Source organism: Mauremys reevesii, linkage group 4, assembly GCF_016161935.1.
Source record: "Mauremys reevesii isolate NIE-2019 linkage group 4, ASM1616193v1, whole genome shotgun sequence".
In the NCBI taxonomy this organism is placed as follows: Eukaryota; Metazoa; Chordata; order Testudines; family Geoemydidae; genus Mauremys; species Mauremys reevesii.
This window is the reverse complement of record NC_052626.1, coordinates 122,372,217-122,390,942: the sequence shown is the minus strand read 5'-3', so window position 1 is coordinate 122,390,942 and position 18,726 is coordinate 122,372,217. Positions and strand designations below refer to the sequence as shown.

Below are 18,726 nucleotides of genomic sequence, written 5' to 3'. Positions count from 1 at the left end.
AGTCCAAGTCCTACCTGTTTTCCTTTTCTTCTATGTCACCCGTACTGCTTAGTCTTCTAGGGGCTATGGGGGCAAAGTAGTTTTTGCTATCCTTATCCTGAAGGAAAAAACAAAAATTATTTCAAGATCATGTATATTCCACAAGGAAGTTACATCTTCAATGGCATTCAGCAACACCTCCGAATTACAGTGTTTCCATTCTTGCTTCTAGAAGTGAGAGTCAGTTTCTAATTTTTCCAAAATTGCCAATATTCAAGGCCTTTGCTCTAAGTTTAAAAATTGGCATGGAGGAGTCAGCCTGGAACCATTTCAAGAAATAGCCCAAAAGATCTGTTTTCTAGAATTACCATATGTTTTTTTTAAGAGAGTTGGCTTCCCTGGCAACTAGCATGATAAAGGTGAGGCTAGTAACTGAGGGCAGCTTCTAAATGAAGACAGATCGTGTGTAAATGAGCAGCAGAGCTGAATGGATGGAGAGCACACTGAGGAAGACTTTAGATTCAGAGCAGCACAATACCTACTGTGAACACAGGTCACTCACTGGCTGGATTAGACATTCCCCACTAAAGCATGTGGGATGCCAAACTGCCGGGGGATTGCTAAGCAGGCTCCAATTTAGGTAGGAAGGGGTAAAAGGAATGCTTTGGCTGAACTCCAACAATTTTGCATGAACTACCAACATAGAAAGTAAGATGGCGTACTTTTCAAAACAGGAGGAAAGTATAAATGTACTAAAGCATCTGAACACATGCAAGCAGCATGAAAAAAAGCTGCAAGAAGAAAGAGGAGTATTAAATTATGGAGATTACAAATAAGTGGCCATAACTGAAACCCAGTGGGATGACGCTCAAAAGTGGGATGGCATTACAGATGGGTAAGCTGATTGACGCTGCTTGGTAAGCACCCCTCAGATGGGATTCACTACAAACTGTTTTGAGGGAAAGGAGACCTTTTCTTTGTTGTCTAAGAATGCAGAAATCCGGGGACTCGATGAAGAGCGGTAGATGGAGGAACCTCTCTCTCTCAGTGCCTCCCGGGAAGCAGCTTCGCTTAGCATATTGTGGCTGCCAGTTTTCCGTAGACCAAGCCTCCAAGATGAGGGAGATTCATCCTTTTGCTCCTCTGATTTGTTGAGCAAACTGGTGAACTGCGGTGGGAGAAGACAACAGCGGGTAGGAAGCTAGGGTTCTGCAGACAGTATATAATTTAACTTCCCAGCGAATTTTACTAAGTAGGTTACACTTTAAAGCATGAGATTCAATGCAGACTCCAGCAATAGCTAGACACATACACACACACAATTCTAATCTGTAAATGCAAGTTAAGGTTAATTAGGATATAAAGAGGGAATAAAAAGGTGTAATATAAAGGTTTTGCCAGCATGTGTTTAAGGGTGCACTACTCAAGAATGGCAAAGGCACAAGTGCTTTATGCAGCTCATCCCACATGAGTGCAAGTGAACACTTCATATGAGAAACCATGCAACCGTGTATTCTGTACATGCCGCTCTGTATTGGTTTTATTATGGACTTCAGTATACAACCACATACTATTTCCTCAAATATACAATTGTTTCACAACTTTGTTTCAGCTACAGATATGTAGCATGTTGTAGTACTGGCATATTACTCTATGTATGCTAGAGAGATCCATGAAAATAACCAATACTAGAAGAGGGAGGCTCCTGCAGAGCATCTGCCTCCATCTACTTATGTGCAAGGTTATAGGAGAGATGTGTATTTTTTTTTTTTGGCTGTACCTGAGTAGTATGCACTCATTTTATTAACACTATTGCAATGCATATTTACAATGGGACAGAGTTAGTTTGCACATGGGACCTTAATTCTGGCATTTCGAGATCTGTGTACTTAACTCTGCAACCTTCATGTTTTTTTAAATGTGGTTTTGGATGGATTTCGCTCCAAAGAAAAAAAAGCTGAACACTACCAGATTACCTTAACCCACGTACCTCATGGAGACCTTACAGCTATTAGATTTTACCTTACAAGACACAGTGAGGCCATTATACTGACATTTCCCAGCAAGAAATCTAGTCTGATGGTAGTGAGACACAGGAAAAGCTCAAGAGGCAGGAGACAGTTGTTGTAAGTGAAGTTGTGTTAATTAAGGGATTTCGGTTAATCTGATGAGTGTGTGCAACAAGGAGTTTATCTATAAAACAAACATACACCTACTCTGTGTTAACCCACTTCAATTAATCAAAAGTCTCAAACTACTGAGATTTCGGATTTTCATACTTGCATAGGAAGCGCTCATCAGCTTGAGGTAGCTGCAATGCTTTGCAGCAGGGAAAGGGTTAACTGCACTATTCATAGTTGCTCGCTCTCTCTTCCTCATCACTTGCCTGGTTAGGTAAATTTAAGTTTATGCCATAGGGAGTGCTATCTTATTTGCTCTGGGCAAGCAATTAGGCTGACTGGCACATACAAAACAATTCATGACTAACTATGAAACCTCTTGCATCTCTCAGATCTATTAGCTCAGTCTCTAAATAAAAAAATAACCTAGCATATAACAACCTGCACTTCAGTGTATGAACCTGAGACATTAAGCACAGGGCCACCAAAAGGAATGCAAGATATGAAGGTTACTCAGCTGTAACTGGAAGTTCTTTGATGTGTACAGTCCCTATCTGTATTCCAAACATGGGTACACCCATGTTCTTTGTGCCTGAGGCCAGAGAATTTGCACGTTGTCTCTGTAGGTCTGTGCCTGAATCCTAGAGCCCAAGGGTGTAAGGGGAGGTGTGGACCAACTGCTTCTCCAGTTCCTTCGCTATCCCAAATCTAGTCAGGATCAAAAGCAGAGGGAAAAGAGGGTGGGTAGTGGAATACAGATTATGGTCCCATCGGGTATGCACAAAGAATGCTAACTCCAACATGCACCTACTCCAGATTCATCTATCATACCAGGAAAGCCATGACCTTGGCAAAGATTGTTACTTTGGTATTCATGTAGTCTCTGTCTGAAGAGTAAACAGCCCAAAGCCAGCCTGTACACAGAGGTGAAGCCTGGTGAATGGTGTTATGCAAGTACACAAGGCCATGCGGCCTAGCAGAGAAAGACAAACCTTGACTGTGGTTTGAGGTCTGAGGATGACTTGACTTATCAAGCTGTTCATGGCCTGAAATTGGTCCATAGGGAAATAGGCCCTTGCTTAAGTCAGTTCTTTGGTTGCTTCTATAAAGTCTAAGGTTTTTGTGGGACTCAAAGTAGACTTTGTTTACACAAATTCTCAAGGATGTCAGAACGTGGATCAAAGATAGGGTTGCTGAATGAACCTCCTGATTGGATCTGCCTGTTAGGAGCCATTCATTCAGGTACAAGAAGTTGGTATAGCTGTTTTGACTCATCTGGGCCACCACCATTGTGAGGTAGGCCCTGTTGCCAGTCCAAACAGAAGTACTCTGAGCTGGTAGTACTCTTGTCCCACCAGAAATCTGAGGAACCTTCTGTGGGGCAGATGAATGCCCACATGAAAGAAAACATCTTTCATGTTGAGAGCCGTGAGCCACATACCCTTCTCCAGGAAGAGAATTATCAATGCCAATGTGCACATACAGAATTATGATTTGCAAATAAAAATATTCAGCTGATGTAGGTAGAAAATGGGTCTTCATCCTTATTTTTTCTTGGAGACTGAAATATAGGGAGTAGAACCCTTTTCCTAGATGCTGAGGTGGCACTTACTCTATATCCCCTCCTTGGAGGGGACAGTCCACCTCCTTACGGAAGATTTCCTCTTGAGGGTGGTCCCTGAAGATGGGCCAGGAAAGGGGTTTGCAAGGGGGAAGGAGAGATAAACTTGATGGCATAGCCAGAGTGGATGCCATCCAATCCACACTTATACATTGTTATTGCCCTCCAATTGTGGGTGAAAAATGCGAGGGGGCCACCAAGGGTTTGGGGGGCAGTTGGAGATGACATCAATAAACGTATGTGGTTCTCAAGCATCCTGTCAAAAGTAACCTCTGGTTGGTGGATAGGGTTGAGTGGCTGCGTTTGAAAGAGCTGCTTACCTAGGGCTTTGCACCTTCTGACATTGCACGGCAGTTCGTAAGGGTGCTGGTGGTAGAACAGCTGAGGGAGATGTCTTGGTTTATACACCTGCTTGTGGTGTTTCCTCTTTGGTGCTGGTTATAAATGCCCAGGGAGCGGAGGGTCATCCTGGAGTCTTAATGAGTGCAGTGACTCATCCGCCTTTTCGTTACAGAGGTTAGACTCAAAGGGCAAGTCCTCAATGGGATTTCTCCCTGAAGAACCCCAAAATGTGAAGCCATGATTCATACCTCAAGTATCACTGTAGCAATAGCTCTAGATGCAGTATCAGCAGTGTCCATTGCAAATTGAAAAGAAGTCTTAGCTACCAGTTTGCCTTCCTCGGTGAGGGCTTGGAATTGGACCCTGTCCACTGATGGAGTGTCTTTGAACTCCAAGAATTTGGAGTAATTTGTAAAATTGTGCTTTGCTAACAGGACCTGGTTGTTAGCAATTCTCAGCCTTTTTCAGGGTGGGGGTGCAAGATGCAGAAGTATGCCATACCGCCCTGGTTGGTTCCATGATAGCCTAATTTACTGGGAGGCCCACCTGATTGGGGCCAGTGGGCTGCAAGATTTCCATGAGCTTATACTGCATATCATGGACCTCCTAGAATGGAATCTGGAGTTCAATTGCCACACTCTGCAAGAGCTCTTGGTATTGCCTGTGGTCTTCAGGCAGGGATGCTGAGGATGGAGCAATTGCCTCATCAGGCAAGGACGATGACATCTGTCAGAACCGGTTGATCCAGCTCCATTTCCTCCTTCCACGTGCTCTGATGGAGCCAGTTGGTGTTGACTAGGAGGAGAGGGCCAGTGGGATTCACGCATAGATCTGGAGTGTCTCTAGCATAGGGATCCCATGGATCCCAACAGGGCCAGTATGAAGTGTCAACTGGTTGAGGGGGAATCTCAATGCAGTGGATACCATCGGTCCTCTAGGTGGTCACCTCTGGGCATAAGATGGATCCAAGATCTCCTGCTGGCTCTGTTTGAGCTAACCCCCTTCATGGAAGTGATAGCTTGTCTGGACATCAGAATCAACCAATGAGAAGGTAAATTCTGGCTCTGTCGGCCGTACTAGTAGATGAATGCTTCAATTCATCTATGGAATAGAGGACTAGTCCCTTCTCCTCAAGAGTTGTTTCTTCTTTCTTCTTCTGTTGTTGAGGTGTCCCTCAGGAGGATCATACCAGAAAGGAGAGGAAACAGAGGACAAGATAAGGTGAAAATGTCCTCAAAAGAGGTAAAAGTTTCAGTCTCTCCCAGAACACGAGGTGTCCCAGTGATTGGGACTGATGGTGCTCAGTAGATCCTTCTGGGAACGAGTCAGTACAGTTGAAGAGGAGTCTATCTTGGAGCTCCCAGTCAGTGCTGGCAGGTGCCAATCCTTTGGCTTTCAAGTTGGAGCCAGAGCCAATACCGAGTCTTTTCTCCTTCACACCTTACCCTCATGGTCAGGTTTAGGCAGACCTGAGTTTTTAGGATCAACACGAGGGCTCACCTGACTTGGAAAGAGTCAGGGAGGGATCCTTCTTTTAGAAGCAAATGTGGAAGGGGATCTATGCCCCTAACTCTCCTAATAGGCCTGAGGCAATGACTACTCTGACTTAACAGCCCTGACCTCTGCTTTGGAGCTCATGCTCAGAGGGGCATTGCCTGCAGACCGAGGCCTATGTATCAGAGGGTTCACCTGCCAGGATCTGACTGGGTCTCATGACTTTCTCCATGAAGTACTTGCTCAGTTGAAACTCTTGTCACCTCTCTGGTTTGGGGAGGGAAGCAGAGGCAGATGCTGCACTTAGTGGAGATGTGAGCCTCCCCAAGACACTAAAGGCTGCATTAGTCGTCATCGCTGACTGAAATAGGGCAGGGGCAAGAGACATTTCTTAAATCCCAGGACTCTAGGCATGGTCCTCCTTCTGAGGGGAGTGAAAAGAAATGGAGAGGGGAGGCCCCAAGGCAGGAGCGGAGCACAGGGGGACTAAACTACGCTAATTAAAAGACTGAAAATACTAGCAATTATACACTATTATATTTACAGGTACAAAAACAGTGCAAAGATGGCTCTGGACATAGGATTCCGACTCAGGCTGGGCAACAGTAAAAATGAATAGGAGAGGCGGTTGGTCTGCACCTCTCCTTATACCATTGATACTGAGCACAAAGAACACGAGGGCCCAAAAACAGACCAACAGACACTACTTGCAAATTCTCCAGTCTCGGGCATGTATGGAATATACATAGGGACCACACTCATGGCTCCTGCTAGCCAAGTGGATTTAGAGTCAGAAGAGGTTTATGTCTAATCTCAGTAGCTATAGAGAGCTTCACTCAAGGGAGAGGGGGGGAGAATCCATTGCCAGAGAAATGACAAGCAGTCTCACCTCTACCTCATTAGTGTAGCATCATAGCTCATACAGTGCCATCAAGTCTGGTGCAGGTTATGTAACCTGGATGGATCTTCAGGCTATGTGCTTCAATACCAATTGCATTGTTGTCACATTGCCATGAAGAGCAAAAACAGGAATTTTACCAGTCGCTTCCATAAGGACAGTTTCAATGGAGTTCTCTCTGTTGCAGTACTTTCTGCTGGAAGGAACTAGGGGAAGAGATGTCAACAAAACTGCTTCTGTCACCGAACAGGCAGTGGGGTCCTTCCTGGCCAGAGAACCAGGAGTACTTGTTAAGCAGTAAAGTGTGTTTTTGTTTTTGTTTTTTTTAAATGGCCCAACTTATTTCAGAGGGTGACATAATGGAAAGACAGCACACCAGACAAAATTAGCCCTATTTGTGCATGCCCCAGACTATTATGCCGTTAACTGTGCCTCTTCGTTAAATCAGAGACAGAATAGTATCTGATTGTAAGTCTTGCAACCTCTCTGAACACCAGTTAAGAAAATCTATTCTCCAGTGCAACCAATTGCTTTAAAGCAACAATGGAATGCACAGTTGGACTCTGAGTCAATCCCCAATTCACTTACTTTTCTGCCAGGAGCTGCAGTGAAGGAGTTATGCTCTGGTGGTGGTATTTGCTCAGTGACGCTAGTCCTGGGTTCATGACCAGAATGGTTGGCAAAGGACTCTTTCTTTCTCTCTACAATTTTAGACAAGGAGAGGAAAAACAAGGTGTTTGAATGTTGCATTTATAAACCACTTTCCCTTTACCACTGTGATGTGCAAATAAGCAGACCCAGAGCCTGTGTAACAACAGAACATTCCAGTTCCCCACACTCAGAATAAAGGGAAGCACCCCTAAGTCTACTCATTGAACAAAGGGTATTTCTGCCCAGTCTTAAAACACCTCTGCACTAAGTGGTTACAACTGAAGCATGCTTTTACAGAGCCATCTATTTCACCCCCAGCAGGTAAACTGCCCAGTCTTTCCTGAGAGCATTTGAGGCCAGATAACAGACTTCATTCATTAGATTTCCTTTAACTGATCATTCTTGACAGACATATGGGTTTGAGAACTAGACTAAAGTATTCCTGCAATGCCAAAATATACGTAGTGGCATGCATGTCTGAGTCAGTCAGGTGAAGGATACCATGACATGGTTCTGCTGGCTATTCACCATGGGTTTGGGACATAGCTCTTGCAGAAAGAGGAAGATGGGAATCCAATGGCATAACTTATTTTTCATTTCTGTGTACAGCTGGGACTATCTGATCACTCTGGAGATAGTCAAGAATAAACTAACCGAAAACAGACAGATCCTGTGGCTACCTAGTTGCTCCATTCTACAAGCTCAAGTTTCCACCATTAAGGCTTTTTGATTTCTATTCAAGACAGATGCCTCTACCCCTAGAATATAGCATTCGGTTCCAAACACCTTGTTACCTATGCGTCCCCAAACAGCACCCACTCTCCACCCCCAAAGCCCCTTCCTGCTTGCTACTTCCCCTTTGGCCCCAGCCCAGGCAGGATGCTCCTTTTTGAGGAAGTGTGCTGGGGCTAGGGCGGCCAGCCTGCGGCTGGGACTTGAAGCAGGCTAGGCGGGCGCTGGGGCCATGCTGCCCGGAGCTCCAGGGCTGGAGGCGCTGGGCCTGCAGCGCCCAGGTGGGGGCTGCCAGCACTGGGGCCACCCACCCGGCACAGTTTGTCTTGCACTTGTTTTATCTTTCAGTAGCAGTTTGAAGCAGACTAGTACACAAAGATACAGCACTGCAGCACTTTTTGTGCACTGCTGTTTGCTCCTCAGGGACAGGGGAATGTCTCAATTTCACTTGGCTGCCTCCACTCACTTTGAGCAAATCAGAGAGCTGAGCAGAAATAGGGCTCTAAACTCCTGTAAGAGTTGTAAGAAATAAGGCCAAGACAAAAAACTCTGGGCTCTTTTGCCTTCTCAAGTTTTCATACCAGAGTCAGCAATTAAAACACATCTGTGTTTTACATACGGGAAAGCTACTTTACACCAAGAGTTGACAAAACAGGTCTGCTCTGACTTTAGTTTAACTTCAATTCCATATCTGTATAATGTTCATCCATACCGTTTCTGAAGCTGATACACTATGTGACACCACTTCCTGCAGCTAAACCGCTCCTTATAGGCAGGCTTGGAAGGCTTGATTAAATTTTTTTTAATTGGTAAACGTCAGTAAATGTTGATTTCACTGTACACACAAACAGAACAAATTTTCCCCTCAATAATCAAAATTTACAGATAGGCAAAGCTAAGAAAAATGCTGCTTAGGAGCTTACTAGTTTGATTTAAGGCTATTTACTGTACTTTGTATATTTTGACATGTAATGTTAACAAATTTGCTTTAATGGCTACAAAGCTTTAGTTTTTTGAATCTTAATGTCTGTCATTAAGTAACTGTCTGATCCCCCCATAATTTCCAACAGCTGAAAATTTAATTTGAAAATAAAAAATGTGAATACCTCATAATTGTGAAACTGTGAAAATTTAAAATGGATAAAAATAAAAAAAATGCTTGAAAATAGATATTATCCCTCAAAATTATAAAAAAAAGTTATTCTGCCAAACCTACTTGTTGATGTTTCATTTAAGCCCCTACTTTGCTTGAAAGACCCGAGATTACAAGACAAAGTCGCTGCCTATTAAACACTATTTTAATTAGAAGAGCAACTACACATGGACTAAAATCCATATGACATTTATTTTATTTACATGCCAAAAGATTTAATTTTAAAAAACTTTTAATCTTTGTCATTAATATACACAAAGACTTTTTTTTTAAACTGCCAGTTCTGCCAAGATCAACCTAGATGCTTCGGTCCTTTTAACTCATCATCCATCTTCAAGTTTGTCCAATCAGAGCCCAAGTGATAGTTCTTTCGCTGCATGACAAAAGCCAGGTTGTGCTTCCATAGCTGTTTGACAGTTTTGTAGTGCTCCATGGAATAAAGATTTACTGATTAGCACACTAAGGAAATAGACCGAGTAAGGTGCAGTTATAATCCATAGGCACACTAACTCTTGATCAATATTCGTCTTCCTTGTCTAGTGAAAAAAACTGAAAATATATCGATAAACTAAGTACCATCATCACCCAATGAAATGCTGTTTTGTAGCTTTCTAAAGTCATTGTTCAGAACAACCAGGATCCTAACAGTCTTACATCTATAGAACACTAGGGGGGAGACTTGTTTTCTGTTTTTATTCTGGGAATGAAAGCTAAACAGTGTCACAGGAATCTGTGGTCAGCCCCTCTTTACAGAGATATGGGTAAATCAGGAAGCAGAGACCTAAGTGTTGTCATTTGAACAACATGTGCACCACACACACCCTGACTAGGCTCCTAACTGAAGCCACAGAGACGTTATGAAGAAACCAGGAGCTTGGAACTCCAGCAGTTAGCAGCAGCAGCTAAAGCATGAGATTACATGATGTACTTAGTTAATTCATTATTTTTCAACAGACTGAAACCTTTATACACCAAGATCAGAAAAAGCTTTCCATATGGTGATGGGGTATTTAAATGTAACAGGAAACAAGTTTCCATTTCCTACGGTTTATTTTTCCTGAAAACACATTTTTAGTCCTTTATCTAGAAAAACAGCAAGTGACTTTTACTGAGCGGCATTAAAATGAGTTAACTAGAAGATCAACTTCTAGACACACCTTCATTGAGTTCATTATATTCAAGGTACAATAGGAGTACTATTTTCTCCACACATTGAACTGGTTACTCAAAACCTCTCATTCACCAAAATTTTTACCTTTAAGGGGGAACATAGGCAAGTAAGGCTGGAAACTAACGAGAGCCCCGTGTTATTCTCAAACGTGAAATAACCACAAAATAAAACAAAAAGCAATGTATAAAATGGGGGGGGGGGGAATCAAAAGCTTCTAGTCAGCCAGGGGGGAGTCAGTAGCCAACGGCAGCACCCATGAGCACAAATGGTGAACTAACAGGATCAATTCCACCAGACAGAGTGCATCCAGGCAATGGCGGGTCCCGCAAAGGTCACATGCGTGCTGAGCAGGTGGGGGTCAGCAGGAGGGTTTGGCAGCTGTACAAAGAGTGCGGAGGGGAAGGGGGTGAGGGGTGTGTGAGGAGACAGGGCTGATGAAACAAAAACACAAAATTTCCCAAAAATAAAATGGGAAAAAAAAAATCTAAAAACAAAGTTTCACGGGTGTCTAACTACTGCCCATCCCAAAGTTAGCCTTCCCCACCAGACTATGCTATCCAAAAATTCAAAGCATTTTAACACACTTATGCTGAGGAAAAGGCACCGTTGATATAAGACCTACATAACATTTTTGTTTTGTCCTGATGCAGAGCTGATGGAGAACATAAATTAAAACCTACTCCCAGATCTTTACTGACACTTATGCTGACCTATGAGCCAGTAAACAAAAAGGAAAAATGTCCTGTTTGCATTCAGTGCTCGAAACAACAATGCTGGTTTGAAACATTTGACAAGATGGAAGTTTTTATCCCTCTAAAAGGGTCTTGCAAAGTTGTATTAAACAAAAGGACGGGCAAGGACTATTAAATTCACCATTACTTTGCTTTCTAGCAATTCTAATTTTGGGTATTGAGATCAAATTCTAATTTCTCAACTAAGAAGCATTCATCTGTTTTAAAATAAATTCAGGATCAATAAAGTCAGGTCTTCCATTTTTTAAAAGATGTCTCACTATACAGTTATCCACCATATGCTGTACCAGTCCATGTGATTTACTTAGCAGCTCAGCTCACCTGAAGAAACATTTTTAAAATGCGTTTAGCCTTTGAAAAAACAGTGAGTGGGTCTCCCTAGCTGAGGCCTCATATCTTAATTAATTAACTAAAATCTCAGTGTTGCATTATGCATTACCTGCCTCCTTTTCAGCATCTGATTCTGACGCCTCATCCTCTTCGGCTTCCTCCTCTTCCTCAGAGCTGGAACTGCTCGATTCCTTGTTCTCCTCTTCTGGTTCCCGGGACTTCAGAGTGTCTTCTTCATAAAGAATCTTCTCTTTGCTAAGACAAATAGGAGTTTTTAAGATATGCCAACAGGGGAAAGCAGCTATCTGTGACCTTTACTCTTAAGGAACCTACAGATAAGTCACTATATCTAGAACAGGTAAGCACACAAGTACCTCTTACACACTTCTGCACCCCACCGTTTCCTACCCAGTACATTTGTTATGGGTGAAATTCCCGATCCTGCATTCCCCATGCTGGCAGGGACAGCTCCACTCAGCCTGGGGAGATGTGGACTAGAGTGCAATCCCTCTAGCTGTACTAAAAGGTTTCAAATTGAGATCATCAAGTCTTCAGACAGAGGTTGGAGATAGCTACCCAGGGAAGACAGGCGTGTAGGAGACTGTAGAAAAGACAAAAGCTACACCAGCTGTTTTGTGGGTCTTACTTTTTGAAGAGTCCACTTTGCAGTTTCCCATTCATGTCAGCTTCAATTAGCTTGTTTCTCGTCTCCTTCTCACTGCGCAGCTGTCAAAAGGTGGGAGAAGAATGGGAAGGTCATGTTTGAACAGGCATCAGCAGCACGAGCATCTCGTTATCAGTCTAAACTCATCCGAAACCTCATTTTGAGGAAGTGGCAGGTGTTTTTCCTTGGTAAGTGCTTTGTTGTTGTTCAATTTGACAGGCAAATACACATCTATAAGCCCACCACATCATGGCCAGGAATAGCTATAATAGAGTAAGGTAGATATCAGGTACATTGTTACACTCAAGTGTCACTTCATGGGAAATTCCATGGAAATCAGCAACAGTGCTGATGGAGGGGAGTCCCCTTTGACTCTAAGGGTCAGATGCTTGCCCCAGATGTACTGCCCTGTTCTTTCAAGCACATGCACAGAATTGGGGTGGGGGAGAGGGGAGGTTGTCATCAAGTGTCAATTCCTGCAGTGATGGAAGTGTTTTGGCCACCTGGTTCAGGAATCTCGTCACCAGTGATTCCATTAGGGATAGATAAACCATAGCAGCATGGTAATAGTCAGGGTAACTCCCAGGAGCTATAGGCATGTATTTATGTAGAGCAGAAAGAGATTGTAATTCTAGTGTAGTCGTGCATTTTGAGGATCATTCTGAGCCTGAAAATCCCACTAAAAATCCCTCAGCTTGGCACTCACGTTCTTCAAGTGAATGCATCCTGGAATCCCAAAATTGTAAACACCGCAGTGCAGGGTTTATAGGATTGGAAAGCACTGCGGGACCGCAGCATTGGATGCCTTAAACCAGTGGTCCCCAACCTTTTTTGTCTGGCGGGCACCAGACAATGAGCCACGGAGAACCATAGCGGCAGACAAGCATCCACCGAAATTCCGCCGACATGCGGCAACATCAATAGGCATGGCCGCCAACAAGCAGCGTCATCCAGAGGCGTCGCCACCTAAATACCGCCGAAAATCGGCAGCATTTCGGCAGCGATGCCTCTGGATGACACAGCTTGTTGGTGGCATTTTGGCGGATGCTTGTCCGTCAGACAGTATGCGGGCACACTTAGACGCCCCGGCAGGCGCCATGGTGCCCTCAGGCACCGCGTTGGGGACCCCTGCCTTAAGCTAACAGAATATCAAGACAGTGCTATAAGGGGAGGTTGACTGGGGTGGCTAGATCTGTTCAGCAGAGAACTTCTCCCCTCTTTTGCTTCTTCTGCACATTGCCCAAGGTAAGTTATAAGTTCTTCCTCTGCCAGGGCCGGCTCCAGACCCCAGCGCGACAAGCACGCGCGTGGGGCAGCAGTTGTCATCAGGGGCGGCAGATTGGGCCGGCGGACCTGCCGCAGTCATGCCTGCGGGAGGTCCACCGGAACCCCGGGACGACCGTACCTGCCGCAGGCATGACTGCGGACGGTTCGCTGGTCGCTCGGCTGGACCTGCCGCAGGCATGACTGCGGCAGCTCAACCGGAGCCGCCGGACCAGCCAACCGTCCGCAGCTGCGGGAGGTCCAGCCGAGCCACGCGACTAGCGGACCCTCACCAGTCAAGCCAGCGGGAGGCCCGCTGCTCCCGGGGCTCCAGGGTGTCTCCCGCGCATGACTGCTTGGGGCGGCCGAATATGTAGAGCAGGCCCTGTCCTCTGCTGATAGAGAGGCCCAGAATCCCTCTGGACATGTAAGAAGCACAAACATATTCACATCTTTGAATGCATGCCACATTTGGGATCGGGAAAGAATTTTCCCCCAGGGCAGATTGGCAGAGGCTCTGTGGTTTTTTTGCCTTCTTCTGTAGCGGGGGACCCGATCACTTGCTGGAGGATCCTCTGCACCTTGAAGTCTTAAAGCCATGATTTGAGGACTTCAATGGCTCAGATATAGGTTAGAGGTTTGTTACAGGAGTGAGTGGGTGAGATTCTGTGGCCTGCGTTGTGCAGGAGGTTGGACCAGCTGATCATAATGGTCCCTTCTGACCTTAAGGTCTATGATTCGATGATTCCAACAGACATAAGCCCAGGAAAGTTATTCATGACTTGAAATATAGAGCTTCTCCTAAGAGCTCTGAGTGCCTCATTTAGCCTAAGGTTAGGTGAGAACACAGAAGACATCCCACCATTTTTCCTGGTCCTGCCTGAAAGAAATATGGCAAGATTCATTAAGAAATTTGTGTATGGCCTGTTCATGCATGTTATAGCAGTTTTTTTATGCTATATGCAAGAGAATTTGTACGTGTATTTTTTTTTTTTTTGGAGTGCAGTTTTCTGCATTAGGCTGGTTCACACTTCCTGGGAGAAAAGCCTAAAGAACTCTGTTTATATATTAGTTTATCAGTTCCCCTACTTTGCTGAGAAGTTGGTTCACATTAAAAACAGTTTTAGAAAAGAAAAAAAGATGCAACCAGAATTCTGGGTTCTCTCTCTCTCTCTCACTGCCCTATTCCTCAAAGCTGTAAGTACTGGTATCACCACCATGTTTTTATAGCTAACGTTTACTCTCTAGCAACACCGCCTTAATTCCACCATGTTATGCTGCATTCTGGCTGGATTTTTTTTTTTTTTTGCTTGATTGGATCTTGGTGACATCAATGAATGTGTGGCAAGTCTGAGATGGACTAGGAAGGAATGCAACTCCAGGCCAATGCTGCAATATGAGGATCAGTTTTCATTTGATCTCAGGACACACAGTTTTTTGCTATCAGCTCGCTACCCTCACCACCTTCACCAAAGGCTTCCACCATATCACAAGATGACATACTATTTAGTGTGGGTTTGAAAATGTTGGGGTTCACATAGTAACTTATAAATACTTCTCCCTCACTCAGCCTTGCTCTTCTAAAAGACAATACAGAAACAAATATACCAGTTCAGAATACAGCAGGACACAGTGTTTGAGTCACCTTCTCTTACGTGAAGTTATAGTAACCATAAGCATTCCTTAGTTGCTATGCAAGTATCTCCCAGAAACAAGAGATTTAGGGACAATGGTAAATATAAAGATTAACTGTACAGCTACACTCAATGTCTAGAATGCCAGATGTTGATAAATCATTGCCCCTCTTGCTACAGCTGAGTTGCTAGCAAACCGGTTCTGGAACTTTAAGTATTCCATTACGTTTAATGTCTCCCGATTATCTAAAAATGATGGCACATAGTTTCATGCCTCCACTGAGACATCATATGTATGTTAGATTATCCATGCAGAGAGAGCTACTTAGAAAGCAAGAAAGAGGTCAGCCAAAAACTCACCACATTCTGTTTTTTCTGCAGCATCTCCAAGTGCTCAACCAGTCCCTCATCAGCCACATCAAATGGTGTCTGGCCCTGATGACATGGGCAATTAGAAAACAAAGGCACCATCCAAGCTTCGTTAATATGTGAGAAATGTTCTTTAATGTTCTTCGTTAATATGTGAGAAATGTGGATAAAAGAACTGAACTCCCTGCCGCAGTATGCAAGCAGGAGACCCCCACCTTCAGAGACCTACTTGGACCTCCAACTGCCAGGTGACATATGGAATGGGATGGCAGAGAAGACAGCCCTCATGTCATTCTGCCATAGTCACTTAATTCCTAGACTAGGAATGGCCAAAAGCAGAGGCTGCAGTTTTATAATGCAACCCATGGCCAGACTCACCTTTATTACAAATGCAGCTTAGAGAAAATGAGATCCCATGCTCCAACTCAGCAGCAAGAACTATTGCATTTGGGTCACGTGCTCTCCAAAAATTGCACATCTACATTAAGGATGAGGGTGACCTCAACCTGCCCTATTCATTAGTGCACCCTAAGCTCCTGGCAATCTGCCAATGCAGCCATCAACAGGACAACGCTGAGGGGTCTCTGTCCTGAACTGTTATACATAAATACACCACTACTCTGATATAACGTGACCCGATATAACACAAATTCGGATATAATGCAGTAAAGTAGCGCTCCGGAGGGCAGGGCTGCGTACTCCAGCGGATTAAAACAAATTTGATATAACATGGTTTCACCTATAATGCAGTAAGATTGTTTGGCTCCCGAGGACAGCGTTATATCGGGGCAGAGGTGTATAAAATAACTAGGAGGCCACATTGGGATGTAATGCAAGAGACCTGCAACACTGTCATTTTAATCAAAATACTCAGCCACCTTATTAATCACATTAATAATGAAACCTGATGGCTGTTGATTAAATGAAGACTGACAGGCCACAGCTCCTGGCCAGGGAATTTACAACCCATAGCCAGATCACTAAAGATATTATGACCCACTTAACTTTCAAAGGGATTGTTTGCAGAGCAATAAGGCAGTAGAACCTCACTAATTTGCAGCAGTTACCAAGACAACCATTGAAGATTACAGAATTTTGCAAATTCGGTCCCAATCCGGGGTGACAGGGGTCTGTCCATGTGGTTCTCTTTGCCAGATCAGGCCTTAGGTGAATGATCATACAAACAAAAATAAACCGAATGAATCACAAGTGTAATTTTTCAAATCAATTTCCACTACAAGCAGATGTTACTCTATTCCTCATTTATACAAGGAGGAAAATGCCAAACTCAGCCAGACACTTTAAAAAAATAATTTGTTCTCTCAGCCGCCTAAGCCTCCTGCCTGGATTCATTCACTGATGTTGCTCTAGCAGGTATAGTCTCAATCCACTGCCAAAGAAGTGGCCATGATATCACAGCACTGAATCAATTCAGGCAGGAAGCAGTTTAGACAGGTAAAAACAGTTTCATACACATCAGAGTTCAGAAACAACAGGAAAGGAGAACAGGATGGGAGTTTCATGGGGGACAAGTACATTTTTAAACATTAACAGTATGTGGCTCTGAAGTGAATACTGTAATCAGCAAAAAAAATAGTTACACTGTCTCTCTGCTTCCCACCCTCACAACTAGAGAATTCTGCAGGTTCCCCTAGCTTATATGACCAAGATGTTCAGAGTGAATGGAAAGGATTTAAAACCTTCAGCATCCAATCGGTTATCTCCAAAAAGCTACAGGCTTCCAGTCACAGCTACATGTCCACAATTAAAGCTTTCCCATTAAAAGCTCTAGGTTTACCACCACCAGGTTTTTTGTACCTGGCTTATTTCCCATGCAAATAAGACTGATTTTTGGTTACTTTTAAGTTGCCAAGACAGTATTAAAACAAGACAGAAGATACCCTGCACTCCCCTCCCTTACATTCCTGAGCTTTAAGACTCACTGACTAACCTTTTTCCACAAGACTAGGGAGGGTAGCAGCCTCAGAAACAGGAAGTCTTTAAATTCTGTGTTTCCAAATACGTTTCAATTTATACAGGGTAATTAGAGCTGGTCTTCATGCAACTTACCAGATGGCTGAGCTGAGCAATGGGCAAAAGAGGTGTGTGCACATTTCTCTATAAAAATCACACTTCAGCTCTGACCTAACAGGGGCCAGGACTCTTCTAGGTAAAGACTGTTTCAGCAGAGCAGAGCATAACAGTAAAATTGTTGCTTCCAGACAGTCACTAGAACTCTGGAGTTGCATCAATAGTTTAACACTCACTTACCAGCTTGTTCCTGATGTCCATGTCACAGAGCGCTTCAGCCAAGATAGTGCAAGCTTCTTTCACTCCCCAGTGTGCAGCAGCATGGAGTGGAGTCCAGCCATCGTTGTCCTGGACATTCAAATTAAACCCAGCTTGGATCAAGAGCCTAAAGAAAGAAAAAAAGACAATGAATCCCCATGCATAAGTGCCATACTGGGGGGTTAGCGTGGTAAACATTAGGCCATTCGTATTTTTATGTTCATTTGCAAATAAGAATGTAACAATGGCCGTACTGCGTCAGACCATCCCTCCAAGCCCAATATCCGGTCTTCTGACAGTGGTTGGTGCCAGATGATTCAGAGGGAATGAACAGAACAGGGTAATTTTGAGTGATCCACGCCCTATTATCCAGTCCTAGCTTCTGGCAGTCAGATGTTTAGGGACACCCAGAGCATGGGGTTGTGTCCCTGACCATCTTGGCTAATAGTATTCATGGACATATCTTCCATGAACTTGTCTAATTCTTTTTTGAACCCAGTTATACTTTTGGCCTTCATAGCATCCCCCCGCAACAAGTTCCACAGGTTGACTGTGGCTATGGCTACACTTAAACTTCAAAGCGCTGCCGCGGCAGCAGCGCTGCGTAGTAGTGTAGCGCCAGCGCCAGCTGAAAAAAAACTCTCCCAGCTGCTGTCCCCTCCTCCCCCGGAATACAATACTGCGCGGCGCGGCGCTGGGGCTGCGCTGGGGCTTTGACTGGCGCTTCGCTTGCGCGCCGCTTTTGCAGAGGTGTGTGGTGTGTTTGTGTGTTCTGCGCTGCTGCTGCAGCGTGTAATTAGTAAAGCCCTGTGTGTTGTATGAAGAACTTCCTTATCTTTGTTTTAACACTGCTGCCTATTTATTTCACTGGGTGTTATGTGAAGGGGTAAATAACATTTCCCAATTCACTTTCTCTACACCATTCACAATTTTATAGATCTCTAGCATCCCCGAGTCTCTTTAAGATAAAAAGCCCCCGTCTTTTTAATCTCTCTTCATATGCTTTGTTGCTCCACACCTCTAATCATTTTTGTTGCCTTTCTCTGTACCTTTTCCAATTCTAATATATCACTTTTGAGATGGGGCAACCAGAACTGCAAATAGTATCCAAGGTGTGGGTGCACCATGGATTTATACAGAGGGAATATGATATTTTCTGTCTTATTATCGATCCCTTTCCTAATGGTTCTTAACATTCTATTAGATTTTTTGACTGCTGCTGCACATTGAGTGGATGTTTTCAGAGAACTATCCACAGTGACTC

General features: G+C 44.0%; 1 protein-coding gene across 8 annotated transcripts in view; it reads right to left on the bottom strand.

Moving 5' to 3' along the window:
- PPP1R12B (protein phosphatase 1 regulatory subunit 12B) overlaps positions 1-18,726 on the bottom strand; it is a 166,544-nt gene that overhangs the window by 96,615 nt on the left and 51,203 nt on the right. For 7 of the 8 annotated variants that reach the window (XM_039534407.1, XM_039534408.1, XM_039534401.1 and 4 more), the window contains exons 5-11: positions 17,445-17,589; positions 15,165-15,239; positions 11,890-11,969; positions 11,353-11,498; positions 7,043-7,155; positions 950-1,147; positions 15-97 (exon numbers count right to left, since the gene is read on the bottom strand). In XM_039534407.1, coding sequence (XP_039390341.1) covers positions 15-97; positions 950-1,147; positions 7,043-7,155; positions 11,353-11,498; positions 11,890-11,969; positions 15,165-15,239; positions 17,445-17,589 — 840 coding nt within the window. The remainder of the gene's footprint in view (positions 1-14; positions 98-949; positions 1,148-7,042; positions 7,156-11,352; positions 11,499-11,889; positions 11,970-15,164; positions 15,240-17,444; positions 17,590-18,726) is intronic. The other variant, XM_039534403.1, reaches the window with a different exon arrangement.